The 27,971-nt window shown below is 35.0% G+C and overlaps 2 protein-coding genes across 10 annotated transcripts in view; both read right to left on the bottom strand.

Moving 5' to 3' along the window:
* The window catches only part of SLC15A2 (solute carrier family 15 member 2), a 52,194-nt gene extending 50,286 nt beyond the window's left edge, over positions 1 to 1,908 (bottom strand). For 2 of the 7 annotated variants that reach the window (XM_073009760.1, XM_007985636.3), the window contains exons 1-2: positions 1,155 to 1,229; positions 361 to 1,028 (exon numbers count right to left, since the gene is read on the bottom strand). Coding sequence is in view for 4 of the 7 variants with exons in the window: in XM_038003404.2 (XP_037859332.1) it covers positions 1,155 to 1,259 (105 nt within the window). In the remaining 3 variants the exon portion in view is untranslated. Of the gene's footprint in view, positions 1 to 360; positions 1,029 to 1,154 lie in introns of all 7 variants that reach the window. The other 5 variants (XM_007985631.3, XM_007985632.3, XM_038003404.2 and 2 more) reach the window with 4 other exon arrangements.
* Positions 1,909 to 9,484: 7,576 nt separating this feature from the next.
* EAF2 (ELL associated factor 2) overlaps positions 9,485 to 27,971 on the bottom strand; it is a 52,014-nt gene continuing 33,527 nt past the window's right edge. For 2 of the 3 annotated variants that reach the window (XM_007985630.3, XM_038003402.2), the window contains 2 exons: positions 23,287 to 23,538; positions 9,485 to 9,664 (listed from right to left, as the gene is read on the bottom strand). In XM_007985630.3, the coding sequence (XP_007983821.2) occupies positions 9,618 to 9,664; positions 23,287 to 23,538 (299 nt within the window). In that variant the 3' untranslated portion in view covers positions 9,485 to 9,617. The other variant, XM_038003403.2, reaches the window with a different exon arrangement.

Genomic DNA, 27,971 nt, shown 5'->3' with positions numbered 1-27,971 from the left:
TTTTTTCACGTAATATATCAGTCAGACTATAAGGAATGTTATGCTTTATTTTAATTCCCTATCTATTACAATAGACTAACTAACATGAGAAGAGACATAGAGGTATCTGTCCTCGGTACTGTCAAATCTTATAAGATTTATATTGCCTCATTTCGTGAGAAATATATACATCTTCATAAGTAGCCCTAAATTCTTTGGGACCAGAAGAGATATCATTAACTAAAAAAAATAGGCAAAATAATAAAGTAATGTATTATTCTTTTAACCCTAGGGATATATATAAACAACCCTCCTAAATATTAATTATTTTAACGTTTTAAAATAACTTGTTTGAAACATACAGTGAACTGGGCTTCTTACCTTTGCAGCTCACAGCTTGAGAATTATGCAATCTGGAGTTTAGCTGACACACTGTCACTAGTTAGGCAACACTGCCACTGGCTATGTTAACATACTGATACTGGCATTGTCACTACACCTGTCTCAAATCCTCTGTTCTGTTATTCTGAAGAAATGAGAATAACATCACCTTTTGGCCCACAGTAAGAACTCAGTAAATTTTGGCTATCATTACTATATCCTCCCCACTTACAGAATTTTAATGTAAGAATTGACTGAGATGATGAGTTTAGAAGTGTTTTAGCAAGTATATAAATGCAAAACATTGCTATTACTTCTCTGTTTTTCTGCCCTATCTCCCACAATAAACTGGGAACACATAGTAACAGAGAGTGGATCTATTCTGAAACTTCCATTAGTGTTCAACAGAAGGCTCTGCACACAGGGAGAACTAAGAGCAGAGTTTTTATATTGGTAAAGAAAGAACAATCACACATAGTTCTCCAGACAAGAATGCTTGCCAAGTTTCCCTGGACATTCAAATTGCTTTTTTCCCCCAGGGAAACAGAATATGCAATGAAATTCATCAAGTCCCTGGATCCCAACTGAAGAAATTTGACTACCTCTTCCTGCTGCTTTGTCTTCTTATGTAAAGGAAGCTTCTGTTTAGATTTGGTTTCAGGTGAATTCTAAATCCAAGAGAGAATCATTTTAATACCCTAATACAGCTCAGCTTGAAGCTCCGGAGCCCAAGGAAGAGAGCCAAAAGAGGGAAGCCATTCCTGCCAGAGGCAGGATTGAATCTAAGGACTCACCGGAGATGGCTTCTTTGGAGGGTTGGGAGGTCGAGGTGGTACGTCTTCAATGGAGACAGGTGAAAAAAGAGTTTCCTTGGACTCATTTTTCTGGAAAGGATTCATGGCTGGCTCCTTTCTCTCTCTCCTCAAGCATTTGGCTTTAGTAGGCAGTTAGGACAGCTGCCAGCCTACTCTGAAAAGGAGGACTGGGAGGGGGAGCTGGTGGCTTCAGCAACTGAGTTTAACTCTGTGGGTGTCAGCTTCAATCGCTTCCTGATCCAGAGCAAAGCAGGAAGCTATAGTTAAAAAGAATGTGTAAAAGTACAGCACAGCAAAGTGAAAACATGCCAAAGATGGAATGAAACAATGCTAGAGAACTGATTAGAAAATCTATGTTTAAGAAATATTATCTTTACAAAGGAGTACAAGATAGTTAAGAACACAACACCTCAAGCACAGATTGAAAAACTGATACCAAGGTCGGGCGCGGTGGTTCACGCCTGTAATCCCAGCACTTTGGAAGGCCCAGGCAGGCGGATCATTTTAGGTCAGCAATTCAAGACTAGCCTGGCCAATATGGTGAAACCCCGTCTCTACTAAAAATACAAAAAAACCATTAGCTGGGCGTGGTGGCAGACGCCTGTAATCCCAGCTACTCCGGAGGCTGAGGCCGGAGGATCACTTGAACCCAGGAGGCGGAGGTTGCAGTGAGCCGAGATCGCACCATTGCACTCCAGTCTGGGCAACAAGAGCGAGACTCCATTTCAAAAAAAAGAAAAAAAAAAAAAAGAAAGAAAGAAAAACTGATTTCAGGGTAACAATAGCTGTAATTTATTGAATATCTACTATTGAAAGGTTAATATATATGAATTACATATATGTTGTATGTCTATATAACATATATATTTATCCTAATTCATATTACTATCTCCATTTTACAGAAAGTAATGTTCCCAGAGGTTAAGGAATTTGTTCAAAGTACCTGTCCAGTAAGTGGCAGATTTGTAATTTTCACTATGCCATGACTGCTGGAAAAAGTGGAGTTGGTATCAGTCATTATTCAGGTATGGAGGTTACATAAATGGAATGTAGGAATGCAGAGGATTAAAATGAATTGAAGAAGGAAAGCCATCATAGAACTGAATTTGGGAGATAAGAAAGATGGTGAGTTTTGGCTGGGTGTGGTGGCTCACACCTGTAATCCCAGCACTTTGGGAGGCTGAGGTGGGTGGATCACAAGGTCATGAGTTCAAGATTAGACTGGCCAACATAGTGAAACCCATCTCTACTAAAAATACGAAAATTAGCTGGGTGTGGGGGCACACGCTTGTAGTCCCAGCTACTCCAGAGGCTGAGGCAGGAGAATCACTTGAACCCAGGAGGCAGAGGTTGCAGTGAGCCAAGACCCCACCACCGCACTCCAGCCTGGGTGACAGAATGAGACTCGAAAGAAAAGAAAAGAAGGAAGGAAGCAAGGAAGACAAGACAAGAAAAGAAAAGAGAAGAAAAGAAAGGAAGGTGACCTTTGTTTTCAGCATCATAAAACTTCAGCTAAAAATAGCCTATAAGCAATTAAAGAGGCGGGGCTAAAGAAAATGAGAGAAAAGGATTGGTGATATACATTTGGGAACCATTTTTCTTCTTTGCTAAAGTCATTCCTTGTATTTTCATTTTCTCACTTCAAGATTGATCTATTCTTTCATTTAACAAATAAAATTTAATTTGAGCAAAAATTGTGAACCAGTTATTTTCTAGGTACTGTTGTGAACACCATTTTCCTTAATTATATATTTAGTCCTTATCAGAAGAGGAACAAAAACAAACATGATAATGCTAGGTTCATTTTATGCCGTGTTATTTTTGTCAAGCCAAAGAAGTAAAAGAATAACAAAAGAGCATGGTGCCCCTCTAGTTGTTTGTCAAACGAAAAGGGAAAAGAAAGACTAGAGAGCTATAAAAGAAATAAGAAAAATTGAAGACTAAATAAACAAGGTCAGGCAACATCAGAATGAATTATTTTATTTGAAAATACAAGACAGAAAACCTATAACTATATCCCTCACAAAATTTTTACATTAACTATTTGAATAATTTATTGACAAATAGGGCCAGGATAAACTCTATCTTTTCCTCTCTAAACTTTAACTCAGACTTTGACCATATCTTCTCAGCTTCTATTACACTCCTCATTTCTACTGTCTCCCACCAACCTTTACCCAAAGAAGAGTCCAGCTTCATTTCTGACTGTGGCATTAATGATTAAGCTATAGTTATTCTTTCAGGAGCACTGCCATTTCTGACTTGGTTTGGTTAATGACTTTGGATGCAAAATAAATGGTCAGAAGTTACTAGTCAAGTTAACTAGCAAAGGCACAGATGCCTTGAAGATCCTCATATGTCATTGGCTTTCCTTGATCTGGCAGAGTAGATTGAATAGCACCTGTATGCAATGTATCAATTTATTTGTGCTCATAGGTATACCAAATACTAAACTTTGGAGTATTGACAGTGGTTTTCTGACGCTCCTTTGTTTAGAGAAAATTCTTCTTTTGATTATGGCAATACAATGATAGTATTCACAGAGTCAGATAATATCAGAGATGGAAGGAATCTTAATCTTGTCCTGTGTAAGTGAAACTTCCCTGAGGATAAGAATCATTTTCCCTTGGAAATTCTAATTCAGTAGATCTCGGTAGGGATCTAAGAATCTTTGTTTTCAACGAGCACCTCTAGTAATTCTTATGCTAGGAATTTGGGAAACGCTGGTCTTAAATTCTCTCCTATTCTAGCCTGAGGATATTTCAGAGGAACTCAGAAGGGACAAAGCAAGGACTGGAATCCTAGGCTCCCAAGGCATAATCTTGAGCCATTTATATAATACTAAGATGGCTCTTATATCCTATTATTTTGCTAACATCAGATAGAAGGAGAAAGGGAAAAGATAAAAGAGAAAGCACCTCCCAGACAGAAATGAGCACCAACTATTCTGAGACAAACAACAATAAAAGTGAAAGAATCTAAGTATCAGTGATGAGTAAAGAATATTTGTGTCCTTAGTGATTACAACATCAGAAAACACTTATTATGACATATGATAAAGTTTTACAGTTATATATACATAAAAGTAGACTGCTGCTCTAAGTTAATAGAATCTAATATAGTCAGAGAGAAGAGGAAAATATGAAATTAAAAGGGAACATGTATTTAACACATTCTCTAAATTAAAATACACAAAAATAAATTGTATCAAATATCAGTCACAAAGAAATAGAAAAGGGAAATTTAAGGAATACATTTATATATTTATTTATATAAATAGATTTAGGAATAAATCTAACAAAAGATCTTCTAGACCTCAATATTAAAAATTATAAAATTTGACTGAAAGAAATTGAAGAAGATCTAAATAAATGGAAACATACCATGCTTATGATTTGGAAAGCTCATATTATAAAGATGTCAACATTTCTCAAAACATTCTACAGTTCTAAAACAAAATTCCAGCAGGTTTTGTGAGTATAGAAATTGACAAGTTGACTTTTTAAAGTCAACTTGGAAGTGCAAAGAGCCAAGGATAGCAAAGTCAATCTTAAAGAATAACGGTGTAGGATTGAATTACCCAATCTAAGACCTATTTTAAAGCTATAGTTGTTATATCAGAGTGGAATTGACACAGATACATAGGGCAACCAACGAACACAGAGTTCAGAAAATGACTCACACACATACTGTTTATAAAAAAGATGATGCTGCAATACAATGTAGGAAATGAGGATCATTTCAATAAGTAAACATCATTTGAGTATCCACATCCCCCAAATTATTTTGACCCTTATTTTACAACATACACAAAAATAATTTCTATATAGATTGCCTATCTAAATGTTCAAGTAAAAAAAAAAGTCTTTAGAGGAAAACATAAGAGAACATCTTTATGACTGTGGAGTAAGTCAGCATTTCTTTTGTTTCTTTTTCTTTTCTTTTCTTTTTTTTTTTTTTTTTTTTTTTTTTTTTCCTGAGACGGAGTCTCTGCTCTGTCGCCCAGGCTGGAATGCAGTGGCACGATCTCACTGCAACCTTCACCTCCCGGATTCAAGCGGTTCTTTCTCCTGCCTCAGCCTCCTGAGTGTCAGGCCTCTGAGCCCAAGCCAAGCCATCGCATCCCCTGTGACTTGCCTGTATATGCCCAGATGGCCTGAAGTAACTGAAGAATCACAAAAGTGAAAATGCCCTGCCCCGCCTTAACTGATGACATTCCACCACAAAAGAAGTGAAAATGGCTGGACCTGGCCTTAAGTGATGACATTATCTTGTGCCTGGCTCATCCTGGCTCAAAAAGCTCCCCCACTGAGCACCTTGTGACCCCCACTCCTGCCCGCCAGAGAACCCCCCTTTGACTGGAATTTTCCTTTACCTACCCAAATCCTATAAAACGGCCCCACCCTTATCTCCCTTCGCTGACTCTCTTTTCGGACTCAGCCCGCCTGCACCCAGGTGAAATAAATAGCCATGTTGCAATAAAAAGCCTGTTTGGTGGTCTCTTCACACGGACGCGCATGACACTGAGTAGCTGAGATTACAGGCATGCACCACCACGCCCGGCTAATTTTTGTATTTTTAGTAGAGACAGGGTTTCAACACGTTGGTCAGGCTGGTCTCGAACTCCTGACCTCATGATCCACCTACCTTGGCCTCTCAAAGTGCTGGGATTACAGGCTTGAGCCACCACACCTGGCCAGCATTACTTTAAAAAGATATAAAATATGGGGCATAAAAGAAAAAAAATGATATGTTGGACAATATTAAAATTAAGAACTTTTGTTGTTCAAATTGTCAAAAGACAATTTACAAAGAAGAAGAAAATGTGTTACCTGTATCTGTCAAAGGATTTGTGTCCAGATTATATAAGTAACTGCAGAAAGCAATAACAAAACGATTAATAAGTAAATGGAAAAATATTCAAAAGATCTGAACAGCCGACATGGTGGGCAAATCACTCAGGGCAAATCTGCCTCCCAGTCTATTCAGTCATCCCTCTGCTCACAGAGACAGATGATGCAGATTCTGATTGCCTCCTTTGGAAAGACTTACCAGAAACTCGAATGCAACCATCTGTCTCACCTTCCTGTGACCTGGAAGCGCCCAGTGGGGGCCTTTGCTTCGAGTTGTCTCCACCTTTCTGGACGGAACTAATGTATTTCTTACATATATTGATTGGTGTCTCATATCTCCCTAAAATGTAAAAAACCAAGCTATGCCCCAACCACCTTGGGCACAAGTCGTCAGAACTTCCTGAGGCTGGGTCACTGGCTAGTCCTCAGTCTTGGTAAAATAAACTTTCCAAATTAACTGAGACTGCCGGACCCGTAATCCCAGTGCTTTGGGAGGCTGAGGCGGGAGGATCACTCGAGGTCAGCAGTTTGAGACCAACTTGACCAACATGGTGAAACCCCATCTCTACTAAAAATACGAAAACTAGTCAGGCGTGGTGGCCGGCACCTGTAATCCCAGCTACTCTGGAGGCTGAGGCAGGAGAATAGCTTGAACCCGGGAGGTGGAGCTTGCAGTGAGCCGAGGCCCCACCTTTGCATTCCAGCCTGGGCAACAAGAGCGAAACTCTGTCTCAAATAAATACATAAGTAAATAAATTAATTAACTGAGACCTGTCTCAAATTTTCAGTGTTCACAGTCTTTTTCTATCATAAGTAATACTGCAATAATAACATTGCACAGAAGTTAAATATATCTGTAGGATAAATTTCCAGAAGTGAGACTGTCGAGCCAAAATATATGCTTTTATAATTTTTGGAACTGCCTATTCACTTTCTTTGCCCATTTTTCTAGAGTTGTTTGTCCCCTTCTTGTAAATTTGTAACATCAATTTAAACATTATTGATATTAATGTTCTGCCATCCTCTATATTGCAGTATTTTTCCTATTGATTTTATTTATGGACTTTTAAAATTAAATGTAACTTGAAGTAAAATGCACAAATCTTAAGTGTACAGCTCTGTTAATTTTTATATGTGTGTAACTCACACAAGCACTACCTAATGTTAAAAAAAATTTCTAGCACTTCAATGCTGAAAGTACTTCAGAGATAATACCACTGCCTCCCTTCTGCCTCCCAGTCAAACCTTCCTCCGTTAAGGTCACTGTTCTACAAAATGGTACTCTGAATAGCCAACGACTGGACAGATATCATGTCCAAACCACTTTGAGCCAATAAGACTGTGTCTTTTGCTAATGGATCTGTATGTGTAAGGGAATACATTCAAAGAACATGTTATTTTCAAGTCTTCCCAAGTTCTATTTTTCGCCAGGCCCTTTTGTGTATACTACGCACAAGCCTCAGGGTTGGTCAGGAGTGTGTGAATAGCTTACGCCTTCACTGATTTCTGCTGCACATGTATCCAGCCTCAGCCTGAAACATGACTGCCCCAACTAGGATTGCAGCCTCAGGGCAGTAGGACCAATAAGCTCTTGGCCTTCTCTCCCTAGTCAGCATCCCAGAAGTCACTTTCACTTAAAATGTTTCTGGGCATGAGTGTCAACTACCCCTTCAAATTGAGTGAGTTTCCTTCAGGAGACAAAGAAGGTACTAGTCCTGAAAATATTAGATAGTTATCAATCTTTTTATAATATATTTTTATTATACTTTTTTCCATTCTTGAGTTCTTAATTTTGAGTCATCTCTCAATAACTTAGAAAATTACTACAATAATTATTATAGGAATGGTATATGAATAATAGAACTGGATTCTTATATGTCTAAGAATACCTTCTTACCAAACTATAGATGATATCTGATGAATACATAATTCATAGGTCACATTAATACCCTTCCACAGATGCAGCTTTATTACCTTTAGAGTTTAGTCTTATAGAATAATTCAAAGTCCTTTGATTTTTGTTCTTTTGTAGCCAACTTACTTTTTCTGCTTGCATGCTTACATTACCATCAGTTTAATCAAACCATTCAGTACAGATCAAACCAAAAGTGTATATGTTTAGAATCATGTCAGGGTCATCAGCTGTTTCTGGCAGAGAACCTTTTATCTGAGAACTTATCTAATCCACTAGCTCCCTACATTTTGGTATCTGAAAACACATCAAATAAGGAGATACAAAAGCACGGGAGATATTATATTTCATTCCTCTCTCTCTGAGGTACTTATACATACCCTTGAGTGGTATAAAGAATGATATACTAGGTATTCAATCCATAAAAAAAGGTCTTTAAGAATGTTTCACTTATGAGGGAAATAATAAGGAGGGGAAATGATGTACTGAAGATGTACTGTTTAACTTGCTGGAAGTTTGGAAACATAATGCCTATTATATAGCCAGCTTGATCAGCTCATATCACCATGTACTCATTTTTGGTAGTGTTAACACCAAAAAGAAAACTCAGCATAACAACTTTCAGTAAAAAATATTATAATTACTATATTAAAATAAGCATTTTACTAGCTACTTTGAATTATGAGCTTGCTTATTAATTATGAGTTAAGTAATAAGTAACATAGTTGTAGTTCTTGGCTAAGTATTGATAAATAAAATAGAAATAAAAATGAAGACAGATTAACTAAAGTTGGGCTAGAAAAAGAAAAGGAGAAAGCAAGGTTAAAATAAAAACTTACAAATTAAAAAACAAAAACTATACAAATTCCAGAGGTAAGAAGTTGAATTTAAAATTTTTTCATAATCGACGAAACTTGGAAGCAACCAAGATGTCCTTCAGTAGTTGAGTTGATAAATAAACTGTGATACATTCAGACAATAGAAGAGGATTCAAACTTAAAAAAAAAACTGGGCTATCAAACCATGAAAGACATGGAGGAAACTTAAATGTATATCATTAAGTGAAAGAAACTAATCTGAAAAGGCTATATTCTGTATGATTCCAACTATATGACATTCTGGAAAATGCAAAACTATGGAGACAACAAGATTAGTAGTTGCTGGGGGTTAGAGGGAAAGGATGAATGAATAGGCAGAGCGCAGGATTTTTAGGGCAGTGATACTATTCTGAATGTTACCAAAATGATGGATGCACATTTGTCAAAAACCCATAGAATGTACAACATCAAAACTAAACCCTAATGTAAACTATGGACTGTGTAATAATGATCTATTAATGTAGGTTCATCTATTTTAACAAATGTGCCACTCTGCTGTGGGATATTGATAATGGGGAGAGAAGAAATAAGACCTTCGCAACTTTGCTATGAACCTAAAACTTCAACTTTGCTATGAACCTAAAACTGCTGTAAAATATATAAACTGCTGTAAAATTTATTTACATATATAAATTGTCTAAAAAATAAATAAATAACATCAACTGAAATTTCTGAATCAAATTTAATTTCTTTTCTCATCAAAAGTTAAGACATTTCCCTCAGTCTTAGGAATTTTTATTGTTAATACAAAATAAATTATACATGCTGTATAAATTTTTATTTATAGCTAAATATTTCTTCAGTCATCACTGTCACTTCCTGATTCACTCAGCTGCAAATCATTTCCTAAAATGAAAAAGAAATAACAAAACTGCAGTAATTAAATATTTAATATTTATTTTTGCATAACATAAATTTTACACAAAATATAGCCCCCAAGCATGATTCTGTTTAGTTAGCATTTTGCTTATTCTGTAATTCAGTGACACAATTAGTAACTCAAATAATTAATACTGCGTGTAAAGAAAAAATATACCACCAAACTTCAGCACAGTTTTAGTATTTCCTGGCATCTATTTTAGTCTTCTTTTACATATCCCCATCACTCTTTTTTTTATATCACTGATTTAATTAAATCAGGAAATGAGAAAAGCATAGTTTAGAAGATCAGACTACATCATTTTGAAGAGTGGACATTTTTTTTTTTTTACTTAAAATGGAGTCAAAATCATTAAATAATACATGTCAAGGATAACTCACCATTGATTCCTTTTGTAATTCATCTATGTACTTACTGTCATGGAGCTTACAGTCCAGTGGGGGAGACAGACAGTAAACAAATAAACAAATATATAACATAATGCCAAGTAGGGATGAGTATTACAGAAAAATGAAAATGGGTACGGAGATTACAGTGGCAGGTGCTATTTTAGATAGGGTAGTTTTGAAGGTCTTTTTGAGGGCTGACATTTGAACAGAGATTCAAATATAGGAAGAAAGTCATAAAAAATGGAGAGCGTGGAGGTGAAGTGACCAGGCTGAAAGAAGAGAAGTGCAAATGCCCCAAGGCAGGAGCATACTTGTTGCATTCTCTGACTTGCAAGAAGGCCACTGTGGGTGGTTTGGAATGAATAAGGAAGATAACAGCAGTAAATGAGGTCAGAAACATATCCAGAAGGTCATGGTAAAAACTTTGGATTTTGTTTGAAAATGTAATGAGAATTCATGAGAAAATTTTAAGCAGGCAACTAACTTAAAACCGGTTGTAGATCAGTAAATATGCCATAATGGTGTGGAAGAAACACAGAAACAAGAGAGCAGTTGTAAGTCTAATGCAGTCTCTCATGTAAGAAATAATGTTGGCTTTGACTCAGGTAGTCCAGGGGAGGTACCCCTAAGTGGTCAGATTCATAATATACTTTGAAGATAGAGTTTATAGGACTAATTAAAACATTGAATTTAGGGTACAAGAGAAAGAAGTGAAGAATGACTCCAAGGTTTCTGTTCTGAACAACTGGATAAATCATTTACCGAGTTATCATTTACTGAGATGAGAAACACCAGAGGAACATGGTTATAGAAGAAAAATCACAAGTTCAATCTTCATGTGGTAAATCTGAGATACCTAGTAAATACCCAAATATATTTGGTACTGGCACTTGGATATACAAGTCTGGAGCTAAAGGTAGAGGCTGGAGCTGGAAATAAAGATTTGAGAGTCATTGATCATACAGGTTTATCTGAAGCAAAGGGACTGAATGAAATCACTTAGGTAGTAAATTACAGTGGTTAAAAAAATTCTTGTATTTTTTAACTAATCCATAATCAAAAAAGCTGGCATGTTTTGAAATCAATACCTAATTTAAGAAGAATAGTTTTTAGGCCACGTATAAGTTATGTCTCAGTCTTTTGCATGAACTCCAGAACTGATAACATCATTTGATAAAGAAATCTGCTAGACCGGGCGCACGGTGGCTCATGCCTGTAATTCCAGCACTTTGGGAGGCCAAGGCAGGTGGATCATGAGGTCAAGAGATCGAGACCATCCTGGCCAACATGGTGAAACCCCATCTCTACTAAAAATACAAAATTAGCTGGGCATGGTGGCGCATGCCTGTAGTCCTAGCTACTCAGGAGGCTGAGGCAGGAGAATCACTTGAATCTGGGAGGCGGAGATTGCAGTAAGCCAAGATCATGCCACTGCACTCCAGCCTGGCGACAGAGTGAAACTCCATCTCAAAATAAATAAATAAATAAATAAATAAAATCTGCTAAAGCTTCTTCTGTGCATCTGGTTCTCATGACCATCTCATCACTTTCTTTTCTTTTTTACTTTTTGAGATGGAGTTTCACTCTTGTCACTCAGGCTGGAGCACAGTGGTGCTATCTCGGCTCACTACAACCTCTGCCTCCACAGTTCAAGCAATTCTCCTGCCTTAGCCTCCCGAGTAGCTGAGATTACAGGCATGCGCCACCATGCCTGGCTAATTTTTTTGTATTTTTAGTAGAGTCGGGGTTTCACCATGTTGGCCAGGGTGGTCTCGAACTCCTGACCTCAGGTGAATCACCTGCCTCGGCCTCCCAAAGTGCTGGGATTACAGGCATGAGCCACCTCACCCGGCCCATTTTCAAGGATTCAGTTTCCACTTACACAACTATTGTATGACATAAGAATGTTCAACTTCATATGATGCCTGTAATATGAGTTTTTCAAGTGACACAAACCCAAACGCACTCAGAGTTCTATTTTGCCTTTATAGACTTTATACTGTCAAGGTTATAAAATATTCAGTTAAGTTTTGAAGATGTAAGATTAGCCTTTGATTATGAGTTGCTTAGTAAAGAAAATGTGTTTTCAATCATAGCTGTAATTATGACTCAGAAAAAGAGAGTTTACCCATAAAAATATATTCAGACATTTAAACTAATAGTTAGCACTGAGAGTAGTACTGCCCCCCAGGGGATGGTACAGAAATTTACATGAGGGGTTACTTGTCCTGATGGCTGTAGATTGCTGATAGCATTTAGTGGGAGGGGAGTTTAGGAATGCTAAATGTCTTGCAATGGACGAACCAGTCTTGCACAATAAAGAACTCTTCTATATTCTGTGAAACTTTTGAAAGTCTGATGGAATATGTACTTGGAAGATATGTTTATAAACGTAAAACTAAAGCTGAAATACATTTCCATAAATTCCAGGTATTGCTTTGCACATATTTAATTGAAACTTACAAGTATGCAGCTATCATGTAAACTGAAGATGATTTTGTTTTGTATTTTTTAAGAACTTTTCAAAAATTTTCTTTTAAAAATAGTTTGGGGCAACACATCAGTGTCATCAGTGCTGCTCATTGTATTTAGAGCAGCATTACAGCACAACAACACTTGTCTGTATAGGCAGCTGTAGACGCAATTTTTTAATATATATGCCTATACTTTTCTAGTCCTTATTTCTACAGGTTAAATAAAAAGAAAAATTGTTGACAATATGAGTTGAATGTTGTTTTGTTTTTCTTAAATCCAAACTTATGCATTAAAAGCAACTGCAAAAACATGGTTACTTCATTATATCTTTAACATTTACTTTTTAAAGATATAATGTTTAACATTTACAAAGTTGGAATACATATTACTATAAATTTGTTTTTATTTGCCTTTATATTAAATTAAATTAATGCTTTTCAAAGAAGTATGCACACAGATTATATTAAGCTATGAAATTTATTTCAAAATAGTAAAGGAGAATTTAAAAAAATCTGTTACAAAAGGGGGTGTTGGGTCTCTCATAAAGCTGAGCAATGGGATGACTACAGTAATGGTCAGAGATGGTTTATTTCATTAGGAAACTCCTAGTTTAGATACATCAGGAAAAGAAATTTCACTATTTTTACTTAAAAAAAAAAAAAAAACACCTCCCAAGTGGTTATTACCGATAGACAAAAACACTATAGATTTTACTTTTGCATATATCTTTTGCATCTAGTAATCTTTCCAAATTATTTTATTAGTTCTATTGTTTGTTGATTCTTTTGGATTTCCTATGTAGATAATTTACATTCCTACAAATTAAGAGTACTTTATTTCTTGTTTTCAATTCTTATATCATATTTCTTTTACTTGTTTTATTGCATTTGCTAGCAAATTCAATAGAGTGCTCAACAGAAATAACATTTGTCCCCTTTGTCTTGTTCCTGAATTTAACAGGAATGCTTCTAAAGTCTCTATTAGTGTGATGTTTATAGGAGTTCTGTTTTTTGGTAATTAACTTTTGTAAAGCTAAGAAAATCCTATTATATTCATCCTTTGGTAAATGTTTTTATTTATTTTAATTTAATTTTTTTTTTTTTTTTTTTTTTTTTTTTTTTTTTTTTTTTGAGACAGAGTTTCACTCTGTCACTCAGGCTGGAGTGCAGTGACATGATCTCAGCTCACTGTAACCTCCACCTCCTGGATTTGAGCAATGCTCATGCCTCAGCCTCCTGAGTAGCTGGGATTATTGGTATGCACCAGCATGCCTGGCTAATTTTTACATTTTTAGTAGAGACAGGGTTTCACCATGTTGGCCAGGCTGGTCTCGAACTCCTGGCCTCAAGTGACCTGCCTGCCTCGTCCTCCCAAAGTACTGGGATTACAAGTGTGAACTACCATGCCCAGCCTCAAGTACGTATTTTCAAATTAATAAATATCGAATTTTGTCAAGTTATTCATTTGTTGAAATGGTCATATGGGTTTACTTCTATAATCTGTTAATGTGGTGAATTAGATTGATCCCATTTCATATGTTTAACATCTCTTACATTTCTGTGATGACCCTTATTTTGTTGTAACTTGGTAAATTATGCTTTTTCTACAAAATCATCCATTCCTATGCCAAATTTACTGGAATAAATGTTTAAATAAAATTATAATTAAGGTTGGGTGCATTGGCTCACACCTGCAATCCTAGCACTTTGGGAGGCTGAGGCGGGTGGATTGCCTGAGTTCAGGAGTTTGAGACCAGCCTGGGCAACACGATGAAACCCCATCTCTACTAAAATACAAAAAAATTAGCTGGGTGTGGCGGCATGCACCTTTAGTCCCAGCTACTTGGGAGGCTGAGGCAGAAGAATTGCTTGAACCCGGGAGGCAGAGTTTGCAGTGAGCCAAGATCATACCACTGGATTCCAGCCTGGGCAACAGAGTAAGACTCTGTCTCCAAAAAATAAAAAATAAAATAAAATAAACAATAATTTTTTAAAATAACAAATTGGAAAACCTAATGATAACTGATAAATTCCTGGACATATACCACCTACAAAGATTGAACCAAGAAAAAAAAAGAAAACCTGAACAGATCAAGTACAAGTAATAAGACTGAATCAGTAATAAAAAGTCTCCTGTCAAAAAAAAAGGTCAGGACCTGATGGCTTCTATACTGAATTCTACCAAACATTTAAAGAATAAATACCAATTCTTCTCAAATTCTTCCAGAAAACTGAAGAGGAGAGAATTCTTCCAAATTCATTCTATGAAGCCAGCATTACCCTGATACTGAAACCAGACAAGGACACAACTATAGGTCAGTATCTCTGATGAAAATACATGCAAAAATCCTCAACAAATAGTAGCAAACCAAATCCAACAGCACATTAAAAGGATCATTCACCATGATAAGTGGGATTTATCCCAGAGATGTAAGAATGGTTCAACATACCCAAATCAATAAATGTGAAACATCACACCAACAGAATGAAGGACAAAAACCATATGATTATCTCAATAGATGTGGAAAAAGGATTTGATAAAATTCAACATCCCTTTATGATAAAAGACCCTCAACAAACTAGATCTAGAAGGAGGGTACCTCAACACAATAAAGGCCATATTAGAAAAACTCACAGTTAACATTATACTAAATGGGGAAAAGCCGAAAGCTTTTCTTCAAGGAGCTGGAACAATATAAGGACACTCACTCTCACCACTCTTATTAAACACAGTACTGGAAGTCCTAGCCAGAGCAAAGAAACAAGAGAGAAAAATAAAGGGCATCCAAATTGCAAAGGAAGAAGTCAAACTCTCCCTGTGTGCAGATGACAAAATCTTATAAAGAGAAAACACTAAAAGCTCCACAAAAACACTCAGGATTGATAAACAATTTAAGTAAAGTTGCAAGATACAAAAATCAACATACAAAAATTAGTAGCATTTATATAAACCAACAAGAAACTAGCAGAAAAAGAAATCAAGAAAGCAATCCCATTTATAATAGCTACACACACACACACACACACACACACACACACACCCCAAAACACTAAGGTCCAGGACAGTGGCTCATGCCTATATTCTCAGCGCTTTAGGAGGCCAAGGCAGGAGGACTGCCTGGGTCCAGGAGTTCAAGACCAGCTTGCACAACACAGTGAGACCCAGTCTCTACAAAAAAAAAAAAAAAAAAAAAAAAAGTATCCGTCCAACAAGGGATTAAAAATCAGAATATATATAGTCCCAGCAACTTGGGGGCCTGAGGAGGGAAGATCGCTTGAGCCCAGGAGTTCAAGGCTGCAGTGGGCTACAATCATGCCATTACATTTCAGCCTGGGCAACAGAGCAAGACCCTGTCTTTAATTAAAAAACAAAAAAACAAAACAAAACAAAAACCTAGGAATAAATTTAACCAAGAAGGTGAAAGAGCTTCACAAGGAAGACTATACAACACTGATGAAAGAAATGGAAGTGGTCACAAAAAATGGAAAGACATGCCATGTTTATAGACTGAAAGAATTATAATGTGAAAATAACGATACTACCAAAAGCAATCTACAGATCCAATGCAATACCTATCAAAATACCAAAGACATTCTTCACAGATATAAAAAATAAATAAATAAATAAATAAATAAGCTTCATATGGAACCACAGATGATGCCAGATAGCCAAAGCAACCCTGAACAAAAAGAACAAAGCTGGAGGTACCACATTACCTAAGAAAACAGCATGGTATTGGCATTAAAATAGACACATAGACCAATGGAACAGAATAGAGAACCCAGAAATAAATCCACATATTTATAGTCAACTGATTTTTCACAAAGGCACCAAGAACATTCCATGGAGAAAAGGACAGTTTCTTCAATAAATGGTGCTGGGAAAAAAAGAAAGAAAGAAAGAAAGAAGGAAGGAAAAGAAAAGAAAAAAGGAACTAGACCCCCATCTCTCACTATAAACAAAAATAAAATCAAAACAGATTAAAGATTCAATTCTAGGGCCTGAAACTGTGAAACTACTAGAAGAAAACATTGGGGAAACATTCTAAGAGATTCATCTGGGCCACGATTTTTTTATATATAAGACCTGAAAACACTGACAACAAAAGCAAAAGCAGGCAAATGGGATCACATCAAACTAAAAAGCTTCTGCACAGCAGAAGAAATAATCAATGGAGTAAAGAGACAATCTACAGAATGGGAGAAGATATTTGCAAAGTATCCATCCAACAAGGGATTAAAAACCAGAATTATATAGAAATTCAAACAACTCAATGGCCAAAGAACCCCCATATAATACCGTTTAAAAATGGGTAAATAATCTGAATAGATTTTTCTCAAAAGAAGACATTTAAAATCAATAATTTTAAAAATGCCCACAGGTGTATGAAAAAATGGTCATCATCACTAATAATTAGGGAAATGCATATCAAAAGCTTAATGAGACATCATCTCATCCCACTTAAAATGGCTATTATTGAAAAGACAAAAAATAACATGCTGGCAAGGACACAAAGGGAATGCTTGTGGGAATGTAAATTAGTACAGGCACTATGGAGAACAGTATGGAGGTTCCTCAAAAAACTATATAGATCTACTCACTGCTAGGTATATATCCAAAAGAAAGGAACTCAGTATATCAAAGTGATATCTGCATGCCTATGTTCATTGCAGCATTATTCACAAGAGCCAATATATGGAATCAACCTAAGTATCCATTAATAGATGAATAAATAATTAATATACATAGTAAAATACTATTCAGACATAAAAAGGAATGGAATCTTGTCACTGGCAGCAATGTGAATGGAACTGGAGGTCATTATGTTACGTGAAATAAGCCAGGCACAGAAAGAAAAATATCATATGGTTTCACTCACATGTGAGAATTAATAAAGTCTATCTCATGGAGATGGAGAGTAGAATGATGGTTACCAGAGGCTTGGAAAGGTGAAGACAGGGATAAAGAGAGGTTGGTTAACGGGTACAAAAATACAGTTAAATAACTAAATAACTAAATAAAGTTATTAAGTTCTAGTGTTCAATAGCACAGTAGGGTAACTACAGTTAACAACAATTTATTGTATATTTCAAAATAGCTAGAAGAGAAGATTTGAAATGTTCTTAACCCCCCAAAAAGGACAAATGTTTGAGGTAACGTATATCTTAATTACCCAGATTTGATCACTACACATTGTATGCTGGTATCAAAATATCGCGTGTAAGTCATAAATATGTTTATTGTATATCAATAATTTTAAAAAATATAGTTATAATTTTAACTTAATTTTCTTCCTTAATATGGCCTATTTGTGATTTTTCTATTTTTCTTCTCAGTCCTTTTAAAGATTGGTCTATTCTATTGGTCTATTTTGTTAGTTTTTAAAGAAACAAATTTTTAGTTTTGTTGATTTTCTAATGTTTCCTCATTATCTATTACATTAACTTCTATTCATCTATATTATTTTCTTTCTCTGCTTTAAGATGTTATTGTCCTTCTAGTTCCTCAAAGTGAACCTTTCACTCATTTATCTTCAATTTTTTTAATAAAATTTTGAAGTTATAAATTTCCCTATAATGAGCTGGACACAGTGGCATATGCCTGCAGTACTAGGTACTGGGGAAGCTGAGGCAGGAGAATCACTTGAGCCCGAGAGTTCAAGGCTGTAGTACGCCATGTTTGCACCTGTTAATGGCCACTACACTCCAGCCTGAGCAACAAAGTGAGACTCCATCTCTAAAATAAAGTTAATTAATTAATTAAATTTCCTATTATCCTTTAAAACATTTCCTTGGAAGTACCCAAACTGCTGTGATATTTATTATTTATGATTTTTTATCTTCATAACAGTATTCAATTTTTAAATATTGTTCAATTACACATTTTGTAATTTCATTATAGTTGCCTTTTAACATGTAAGTTATTAGGCCTGTGCTTTGAAATTTCTAAACTTATTTTAAATTAATTTTTATTTATTTATATTTTCATCATATTATAATCATAATATGTTCATTAAAAAATGAATTCTTTGTAATCTGTTATTGTCTTTGTCCTAGTAAGATGTAAATTCCTGTAAATGTTTCATATGTATTTTAAATATGACCACTCGCTTTGCATTTTTGGATTGTAGGATTCTATGTATTCACTATTAGAGCAGGTATGTCTATTATGTATTTACAGATTTCATGCTCTTACTAAATTTTTTCTGCTTGATTACAGATTAATAAAATCTCCCACTAAAATAGACTTGTCAATTTCTATTACTTCTGTTATGTTTTATATATACACACACACATAGTGAAGATATGTTATTACATGCATACGAATTCAGAATTGTTTATCTTCCAGGTGAACTGAACCTTTTCTCGTAGTTTATCAAGCCCCTTTATCCTCTAGGAGTACATTTTGCCTTAAAGTCTATTATTTCTGATATTGATGATCCAGATTTTTGTTATAATTACTACTTAGCTAGCATCTTTTTTTCTATCTCTTTATTTTCCATATGGTTTTTAGAAAATTTGTTATAATCAGCATATGGCGTTTTAAAAAAATCTAATCTGATAATCTGTTTCTTATTAGGTGGATAAAATGCTTTGCTTTTGTTATTACTGATAGATTGAGATTTGTTTCTACTTCATATTTTCTGTTTTGGGTTGATCAATCACTTCCTTTCACTTCTTCTTCTCTGCTTTCTACTACATAAAGTTTTCTATGTTCCCTGGTTTTTCCACTGGTATGTGGGAACTATAGATTGTATTTATTAATTAAATGGTAACCTTAACATTTTAGGATACATAATGAACTACAAATTTATCTAATAAAGTCAAATTCAGTGTTTCTATCTTCCTAACATGACATGGATCTTAGCTTACTTAAACTACTGATTGAATACTCTCTCAACAACTATTGTCTAGAGTTTTAGCTTTGATCTTCAAAAAAAAAAAAACTTCCAAATGTACAAACATCTAAAACAGACTTGTTATCTTTATAGTCAAAGGTTAATCAGATTTCCTGACATTTCATCTATTTCTTTGCTCACTACTGTTTCTCATATTCCACACTTTCCTTCTGTTTTCACTTTTCTTTCTGCCGAAATATATATATATAACATATATATGTCTGTTAATAATACATTTGCTAAATTCTACAAACAATAAACTGTTTTCATGTGCCTGAAAATTATTTTACTCTTGAATGACATTGTGTTTGGGTATAAAATTCTAGCTAGAATTATTGTCCTTCAACACTTGAAAGATATTTCCTCCACTATCTTTTGGCTTACCTATCTAGCTAAGAGTGTCTGCTGTCAGCCTATTCTTCTTTTGTAGGTTGTCTTCTCTGTAGCTTTTAAGGTTATTTCATCCTTGATGTTCTGTAGTTTCACGATCATGTTTTGAGGTCTAGATTTATTTTTATTTATCCTGCTTATTAGCTGAAGTAAAAATTCATGGGTTTCTTCAATTCTGGAAAATTCTCAGGATTAAGTTTTTATACTATCTCCTCCATTCTTTCTTGGACTTCCTATTGCGTAATGTTTACTCTTCTCAATCTTTTCTATCTCTAAGTCGGTCTCCCGTTTTATTTTTCTGTCTCTCTTATATTGTGTTTTGGGATAGTTCCTCAATATTATCTTCTATTTCACAAATTTATTCTTCAACTGTGTCCAGTCTACAGTTTTTCTCATTTACTGGTTTTTTAAAAAATTTCAATGACCAGTCTAATTTATTCTTTTTTATAATCTATTAGATTTGTTTCATTTCTTCCTGGCTTTGTTTTATAATTCTTTTAAAAGCTGTATCTTCATTTATCTCTTTGAATGCTTTTAGCATACTTATTTAAATGTCTTTGTCTTAATTGCTCTGTAAGAAGATTTTCATTTGGAAAGAATCCCTGCCCTAACTGTTAATTTTGTTGGCTGACTTTCTTGGCATTAGACTTTTTTCTTCTGTTGATTGCTCATTTTGAGTGAAAATTTCTGTTTTTCTCTAGCCTCACACCACTCTGACAGGGTTTTGTAGTTCCCTCTACCTAGTCCTCTGAGATCCATTACCAGAAACAGGTTTCATAATCACATTTGGAGGTTGTTATCCCCTGGGTATATTGTAAATATACTAGATCCCTTCAAGGAGTCAATGGATATCAAGGTTCTACAGACCCTATGCCCACACCTTCTAAAATACAGTAGCCTTAGTTAATATGTAAATATCTATTTCTTCCGATCTCTTTTATTAACTGGTTATTTCTTCCAAACTTCTTTTATTATTTATCCTCACCTCTATCAACCCTCTCTCCCTTCCCCTACTAACCCCCAACAACACACGTTCTCTAGCTTCAAATAGAAAGTATGACTCAGGTTCACTGAATCAGAACTTTTAATAGTTTAAAAGTTTTAATAGTTTAAAAGTTTAATAGTTTTAAACTATTAAAAGTTCTGATTATATTATTATACCTTTCCCTGAAAGTTCTGATTATTTCCCTAAAACTTTCCCTAAAAGTTCTGATTATATTATTATACCTTTCCCTGAAAGTTCTGATTATTTCCCTAAAAGTTTCCCTAAAAGTTCTGATTATGTTATTATACCTTTCCCTGAAAGTACCAAGATCCTTACCAATATCACCTTCTTTTGAACTCAGATCCAATGGCTTCAACTCCACTAAGTCCACTGTTTTGTGTGCATATTCCAGTTCTTCTCTTTGGAGATGTTTATCTTATATTATTTGATTCTGGCCATGTCTGGGTTTTACCTTTTAATACTTTATCCCTTGTTCCTATTTGTTTGGCACAGAAGGGGTTTTAAAAACATAAATTCACTGTGCCATGTTTTACCAGAAAACTCTTCTAGATATAAAAAGAAATTCTAAAATATAAAATATCCTGAACCCCTTCAAAGTTCTACAAGGCAATGTGACCTCCACTTTCAATGAGGAAATTGAAGCTACAAGAAAGTTAAGTGTAGTGTTATTAGTTACATAACTAATAAGTGATAAGGAAGTCAGGAATATAATACAGATATGCTGATTCCTAGACATGTGCTCAATTTACTATAGAACTTATTAATTTCTGGAAAATTTTTTCTAGCTTTTACTCAGATTCTCATTTAGTACCACCAAGCTGAGTTTTCTCCATGTTCCCTTGGCCATTCAAAAAATCAAATATTCCAATATTACTTCCCAAGTCAAGAATAACACTAAATAACTGGAAATTCAAAATATCTTTGCTGGTCCCTAATTATCCCATAGTTTTACCAATTATCTGCCTCTCAGTCTTGGCTTCTCCCTTCTTTAGTTCTATCATTAGGCTAAAGCTAGTCAGTCTTTCTAGCTGCTTACTTTTTTCATTATTAATAAACATAGTGGGATTAATTTTTAAATATACAGAAAATTCCATTCTCCCCAGGTAATACCAACCTGCATGCCTTTATTTAAAAGTATTTACTGAGCATCTATTATGTGTCAAGTACCATGTGCTAAGTGCTAGAATTCAATGATAAGCAAAAACAAACAAGGTCCTTGTTCTCATGGAACATTATACTCTAGAGAAAGAGAGCAAATCACACAAATTAATGTAAATTTACTATTGTCAAACAATTGATATAAAGAAGACATATCTGATATTCTAAAAGTCTATAAAAGATAGGACCTTGTCAGAAAGGTGAAAAAGACTTCCTAGAGAAAGTAACTTTGAACTATAATCTAAAGGAGAAAAAAATCACATGAAAAGAAGGAAGTGTTTCTGGCTGAATGGACAGCATGTATAAGGGTCCTGATGTGAGTGAAAGTATTTGAGTATAGTGGCAAAAAGAAAGCACGTGTTGTTAGAAAAGAAAAATCAAGACCATTATGTTAAGGTGTTTTGCTTCTATATTAAAAGAAATTACAAGCTATTAAAAAGTATAAAGCAGAAGAGATGACAAATTGTATTTGAATTGTGAAAAAAATCAATATGGCTACAGTGTACATAATGGATCAAAAATGGGCTTGACTAGATAAAGGCATGAACCAGTTAGGTCATTGTAGTAGATAAGGCAAGAAATGATAGGTTGAACTACTGTGATAGTGGCGGAGATGCAGAGAAGCAGATGACTTTGAGAAATATAGAGGAAGCAAAACAAACAGGACTTGATGAACGAGTGGCTACACTGTAAAGAGGAAGAAATTCAGTCATTGAAAATAATTATACTTATGATTTGCATAATTAGATGTATGCTACCTTCACTAAGAGGTAACACAGTGAGCCAAAGATTGATTATGAGTTGGTTTTGGACAAAGTAAATTGAAGGCAATGAGATGATGGGGGATGATGTTAAACACGTGTCTAAAGCCTAGAGGTTTGAATCAGAGATACAAATTTGCAAGTTATCTACACATAAGTACTGACTGCAACAGAAACATGGAGGAGATTATCTAGTGAAAAACTGTAGAATGAAAAGAAAAAAAGAACCCAAAAGTAAGCCTCGCAAAACTCCAACTTTAATGACTGAGCAGAAGATCATATAAACTTGAAAAGGAATGAAAGGAAAGATTATCTAGAGAGATGGGAGAAAAACCAAGAAGGCATTATGTTACAGATTCAAAATAAAACCATAATTCAATAAAAATGTAATTGTTAATAGTATCAAATGCAAAAAATAGGAATCTTTTTCTATCCAAATTTTAGGTGACAATCAATACGGGTCCACTATAAATTCTTACTTTTCCAGTTGCCTGTGTTTATGTATACTTACTTAAAGTATTCATCAGAAGGTCACTGTTGTCTTGAAATCTATTATGACTGGCATCTATATCAGGAATTCTGTATTGTGCCATGGTAGGATGTCCCGAGACACAATTCCCTGTATCAGAAGCAGAGGATTTGCAGTCTTCATCTTCTGAGTCACTAGAACTATCCTCACTACTTGAAGATGATGAACTTTTGGAATCTGATGAACTATCACAACTACTCATCTGGTCCATTAGACTAGCTTCTGCCTTCAGTTCTGAAAATAAGAAGAAATGAATAGATAGGTTAAATAAAAAATGCTAAATAAATATAATAAAAATTGAATGTATTAGTTTTTAAGAAACTGTTGAAACTAAAATCAAACATACATTTACAGTACTTAAAGCATTTTATTAAAACACAAAACTATTCTACCACCAAGCCATACTTCAATGATTGGATTACAGAAACTAAAAGGGATAGACAAGGTCTAAATCTAAACTCCACATTTATTTAAACCATTGTACTTAAATATACAGGTGACTCAAATATGAAGTAAATAGTGTGAAAAACTATAAAAATTAAAATCTATTTTGGCAGAAACTGTCTTCTGATTATTTTTTATTCCTTTAAATACATATAATGTAATGTGATAATGTAACAGATGAACTTCATTCTTTTCCTGGTTTTTCTAGACAACATTTTGATGAAGCATCTATAGGTTCCCCCCCTGCTCCCTTAATAGGGATTTAAAATATTCTAAGTATTTTTGAAAAGCCAGTTCCCATTATAACTTTGGCTATACATATTTCTGTAGATAAAAAGAATAACAATGATGTCTTCTTTTGTTTAGTGTTTTTCAAGTTCTAGACACACAAAAAAATCATAGTTGGGAAGGTCTTCAGCCACCATTTAGAACAACTTCATAATTTTATAAATGAGGGAATGAAGATCCAGAAAGGTCAAAAGTTGTCAGTTATATATGGGTAGAGGCAAGTCTACTGACTTTCAAGTCAATATTTTCCTATATGATACAAATGTCAAATAGTTGAACAAAATTTTTTAAACCAAAAAATTCTAAGTCAATAATATGCTCAGTTAACACATTGCCATTTGTTATCATCTTAGTACACTGCTACATTAAGTTAACTGGTAATTTTTAGCCCACTCCCTCATTCTCCCTATTATAGACACACTGACTTTCTATTATTTGACCACATTAAACCCATTTCCAGGCTATGTTCTTTGTACTAGCTGTTTCCTCTGCCTGGTATATTCTCCACTCAGATCTTTTGTTTGTTTGTTTAATACATAATTTCCATAAAGTAAAATGTACAGCTAGATACATTTTAGCATATATAAAACTTGTATATCTACCACTGAGATCAAGATATAGAATATTTGCATCCCCATGAATATTCTCCTATTCTCTTTTCCAGTCACTAATCACCATTTTGACTTCTATTACCAAAGATTTTTGTCTATTCTTGAACTTCATACAAATGGATTCACTCAGCATGTACTTTTTGGTCTGCCTTCTTTCAACATAATGTTTTTATATTTATTCATGTTACTGAATTAATCTGTAGACTATTCTTCTCTACTGCTATGATGATATGATATGATATGATATGATATGATATGATATGATATAAATATACCACAAGTTGGTTACCCATTTTCCATTTATGAATATTTGGGTTGTTTTCAGTTTTGGATATTATGAATATAATTGTTATGAAAATTCCTCTACAAGTCTTTTTGAACTTATATACATACTTCTGTTAGGTAGAAAGTTAGAGAGAAATTGCTAAGTCACAATAGGCATAGGTTTAATTTCATTAAAAACTCTCAGTTTTCAAACTGGTTTTACACTCCAACCAGCAAGGTATGAGTCACAGATGCTTCATATCTTCCCTCACTAGGGCACACACACACTTGGTATAGTGAGTCTGATGGGTGTACAATGGTAACTTCTTGTAGTTTTAATTTTCATTTATTTGATGTGATAATATGAAGCAGTGTTTTTTATATGCTTACTGGCCATTTGAGTATCATCTTTTGTAAAAAGCCTGTTCAAATCTTTTGTCCATTTTTATGTTTGTCTTTTGCTTACTGATTAGTAAGAGTTCTTTATAGCTAATTCTTCTGGCTATGAGCCCTTTGTCACACATATGCATTTGTGAATATTTCTTCCAGGTTCCCCCAAGTCTGTAGCTAGGCTTTTCCTTTCATTAATGGTGTCTCTTGAGAAGATTCTAGATCTCTGAAAGGCTGACTCCTTCTTGAATCAGTTTAAGTGTAACCTTCTCAAAAAGTTCCTTCCTGGCCGGGCGCGGTGGCTCAAGCCTGTAATCCCAGCACTTTGGGAGGCCGAGACGGGCGGATCACGAGGTCAGGAGATCAATACCATCCTGGCTAACACGGTGAAACCCCGTCTCTACTAAAAAATACAAAAAACTAGCCGGGCGAGGTGGCGGCGCCTGTAGTCCCAGCTACTCGGGAGGCTGAGGCAGGAGAATGGCGTAAACCCGGGAGGCGGAGCTTGCAGTGAGCTGAGATCCGGCCACTGCACTCCACCCTGGGCGACAGAGCCAGACTCCGTCTCAAAAAAAAAAAAAAAAAAAAAAAAAAAAAAGTTCCTTCCTCTCCATTCTGCAACCCCTATTGCCTAGTTTAATTCTCTTCAAGACACTTATTTCTGAAATTCAGTTGAATACTTATTTGTTTACTGCTTGTATCTTCCCCACCCTCCCTCTCACCCTCATCCATACTCCTAAATATAATGTGAGAATAGGAATGTTGTCTTGTTCATGTTGTATAATTATTGTTTTACAATGTTGGATTCAATTTACTAATATTTCATTGATAATTTTTGAGTTTAAGTTCATATGAGATACTGGTTCATAGTTTTCCTTTTCTTGTACTGTCTTTATCTGGTTTGGGTATTGGGGGTAATACTGGCCTCATAAATGAGCTTAGAAATATTCCTTCCTTTTCCTTTTTCCAGAAGAGATTGTGTAATGTCGGTGTTAATTCTCTTTAAATGTTTGGTAGACTTCTGGGTCTGGCTATTTCTTTTGGGGGTGCTTTTTAATTACTAATTTAATTTATTCAATGTTGATAGAACTATTCAAGTTGCTTACTTCACCTTAGTTGAGTTTTGGTAGTTTTTAGCTTTTGAGGAACTAGTCCATTTCCTCTAAATTGTCAAATTTATGAGCACAAAGCTATAATATTTCTTTTCTTTTGTTTTTAGATAGGGTCTTGCTCTGTCACCCAGGCTGGAGTGCAGTGGCACAACTATGGCTCACTGCCGCTCAACCTCTTGGACTCAAGCAATCCTCTCACCTCAGCCTCCCGAGTAGCTGGGACTACTCAGGTGCACATCACCACGCCTGACCACCTGACTAATTTTAAAAAGTTTTTTTTTGTAGAGACAGAGTCTCACTGTATTGCCTAGGCTGGTCTCAAACTCTTAGGCTCAAGCAATCCTCTTGCTTTGGCCTCCGAAAGTGTTGGGATTACTGGCGTGAACCACCACACCCGGCCTACCATTTCTTTATAATACTTTTAATGGCTGCTGGATCTGTAGTAAATTCATTACTTTCCTGATTATAGATAGAAGTCATACTTTACATTCCTGATATTAGTAATTCGTGCCTTCTGTCTTTTCATTTTTATCAATTTTACTAGAAGTTTATCAGCAGTATTCTCTGATGACTGCCTTTTTGTTTCATTAATTTTCTCTATTGTTTTCAGTTTCCTTGATATCACTTCTTATTTTCATTATTTGTCTCTTTTTGCTTGCTTTGGGTTTAATCTGTTTTTCTTTTTCTACTTTCCTAAAAAAGGAACTTAAATTAATTAATATGATAACTTTCCTCACTTCTAATGTAAGCATTTAGTGCCATAAATTTCCCTCTCAGAACTTCTTTAGTTGCATTACACATATTTTGGCATGCTATGTTAACTTAATACATTTAGTTGCATGTATTTTTAATTTCCTTTGATGATTCTTCTTTAACCCATGGATCCTTTAGAAATGTGTTGTTTAATTTTCAAGTGTTTAGAGATTTTTCCTGTTGTCTGTTACTGATTTTTAGTTTGAATCCATTATGGTCAGATACATACTCTGTATGATTTCAGTTTATATAAATCTATTGAGATTTGTTTTATGGTTCAGGATATGGTCTATCTTAGTAAATATTCCATGGTCACTTGAAACAAAATGTGTATTCTGCTGTTGTGTGGCATGTTATGTATCTGTCAATTACATCCTGTTGGTTGATCGTGTTACTCAGATTTCCTATATCTGTGTTGATTTTCTGTCTAGTAGTTCTATTAGTTGCTGAGAGCAGAGTGTTGAAATACCCAGGCATAATTGTGGATTTACAGATTTCTCTTTTCAGTTCTATCAGTTTTTGCTTCATGCTTTTCTCAGTTCAGTTCAGTTGTTAGATGTATACACATTTATGTCTTCCTAGTAAATTAAGACTTTAATCATTATTAATGTATCTCTTTGTAGTAATTTATTTTGCTCTTTTTTTTTTTTGGAGACGGAGTCTCACTCTGTCACCCAGGCTGCAGTGCAGTGGTGCAATCTTGGCTCACAGCAACCTCCTCCTCCCAGGTTCAAGCGATTCTCCTGCCTCGGCTTCCTGAGTAGCTGGGATTAAGGTGTGTGCCACCACGTCCAGCTAATTTTTG

Source organism: Chlorocebus sabaeus, chromosome 22, assembly GCF_047675955.1.
Source record: "Chlorocebus sabaeus isolate Y175 chromosome 22, mChlSab1.0.hap1, whole genome shotgun sequence".
NCBI lineage: Eukaryota > Metazoa > Chordata > Mammalia > Primates > Cercopithecidae > Chlorocebus > Chlorocebus sabaeus.
This window is presented reverse-complemented; position numbering and strand designations above follow the sequence as displayed.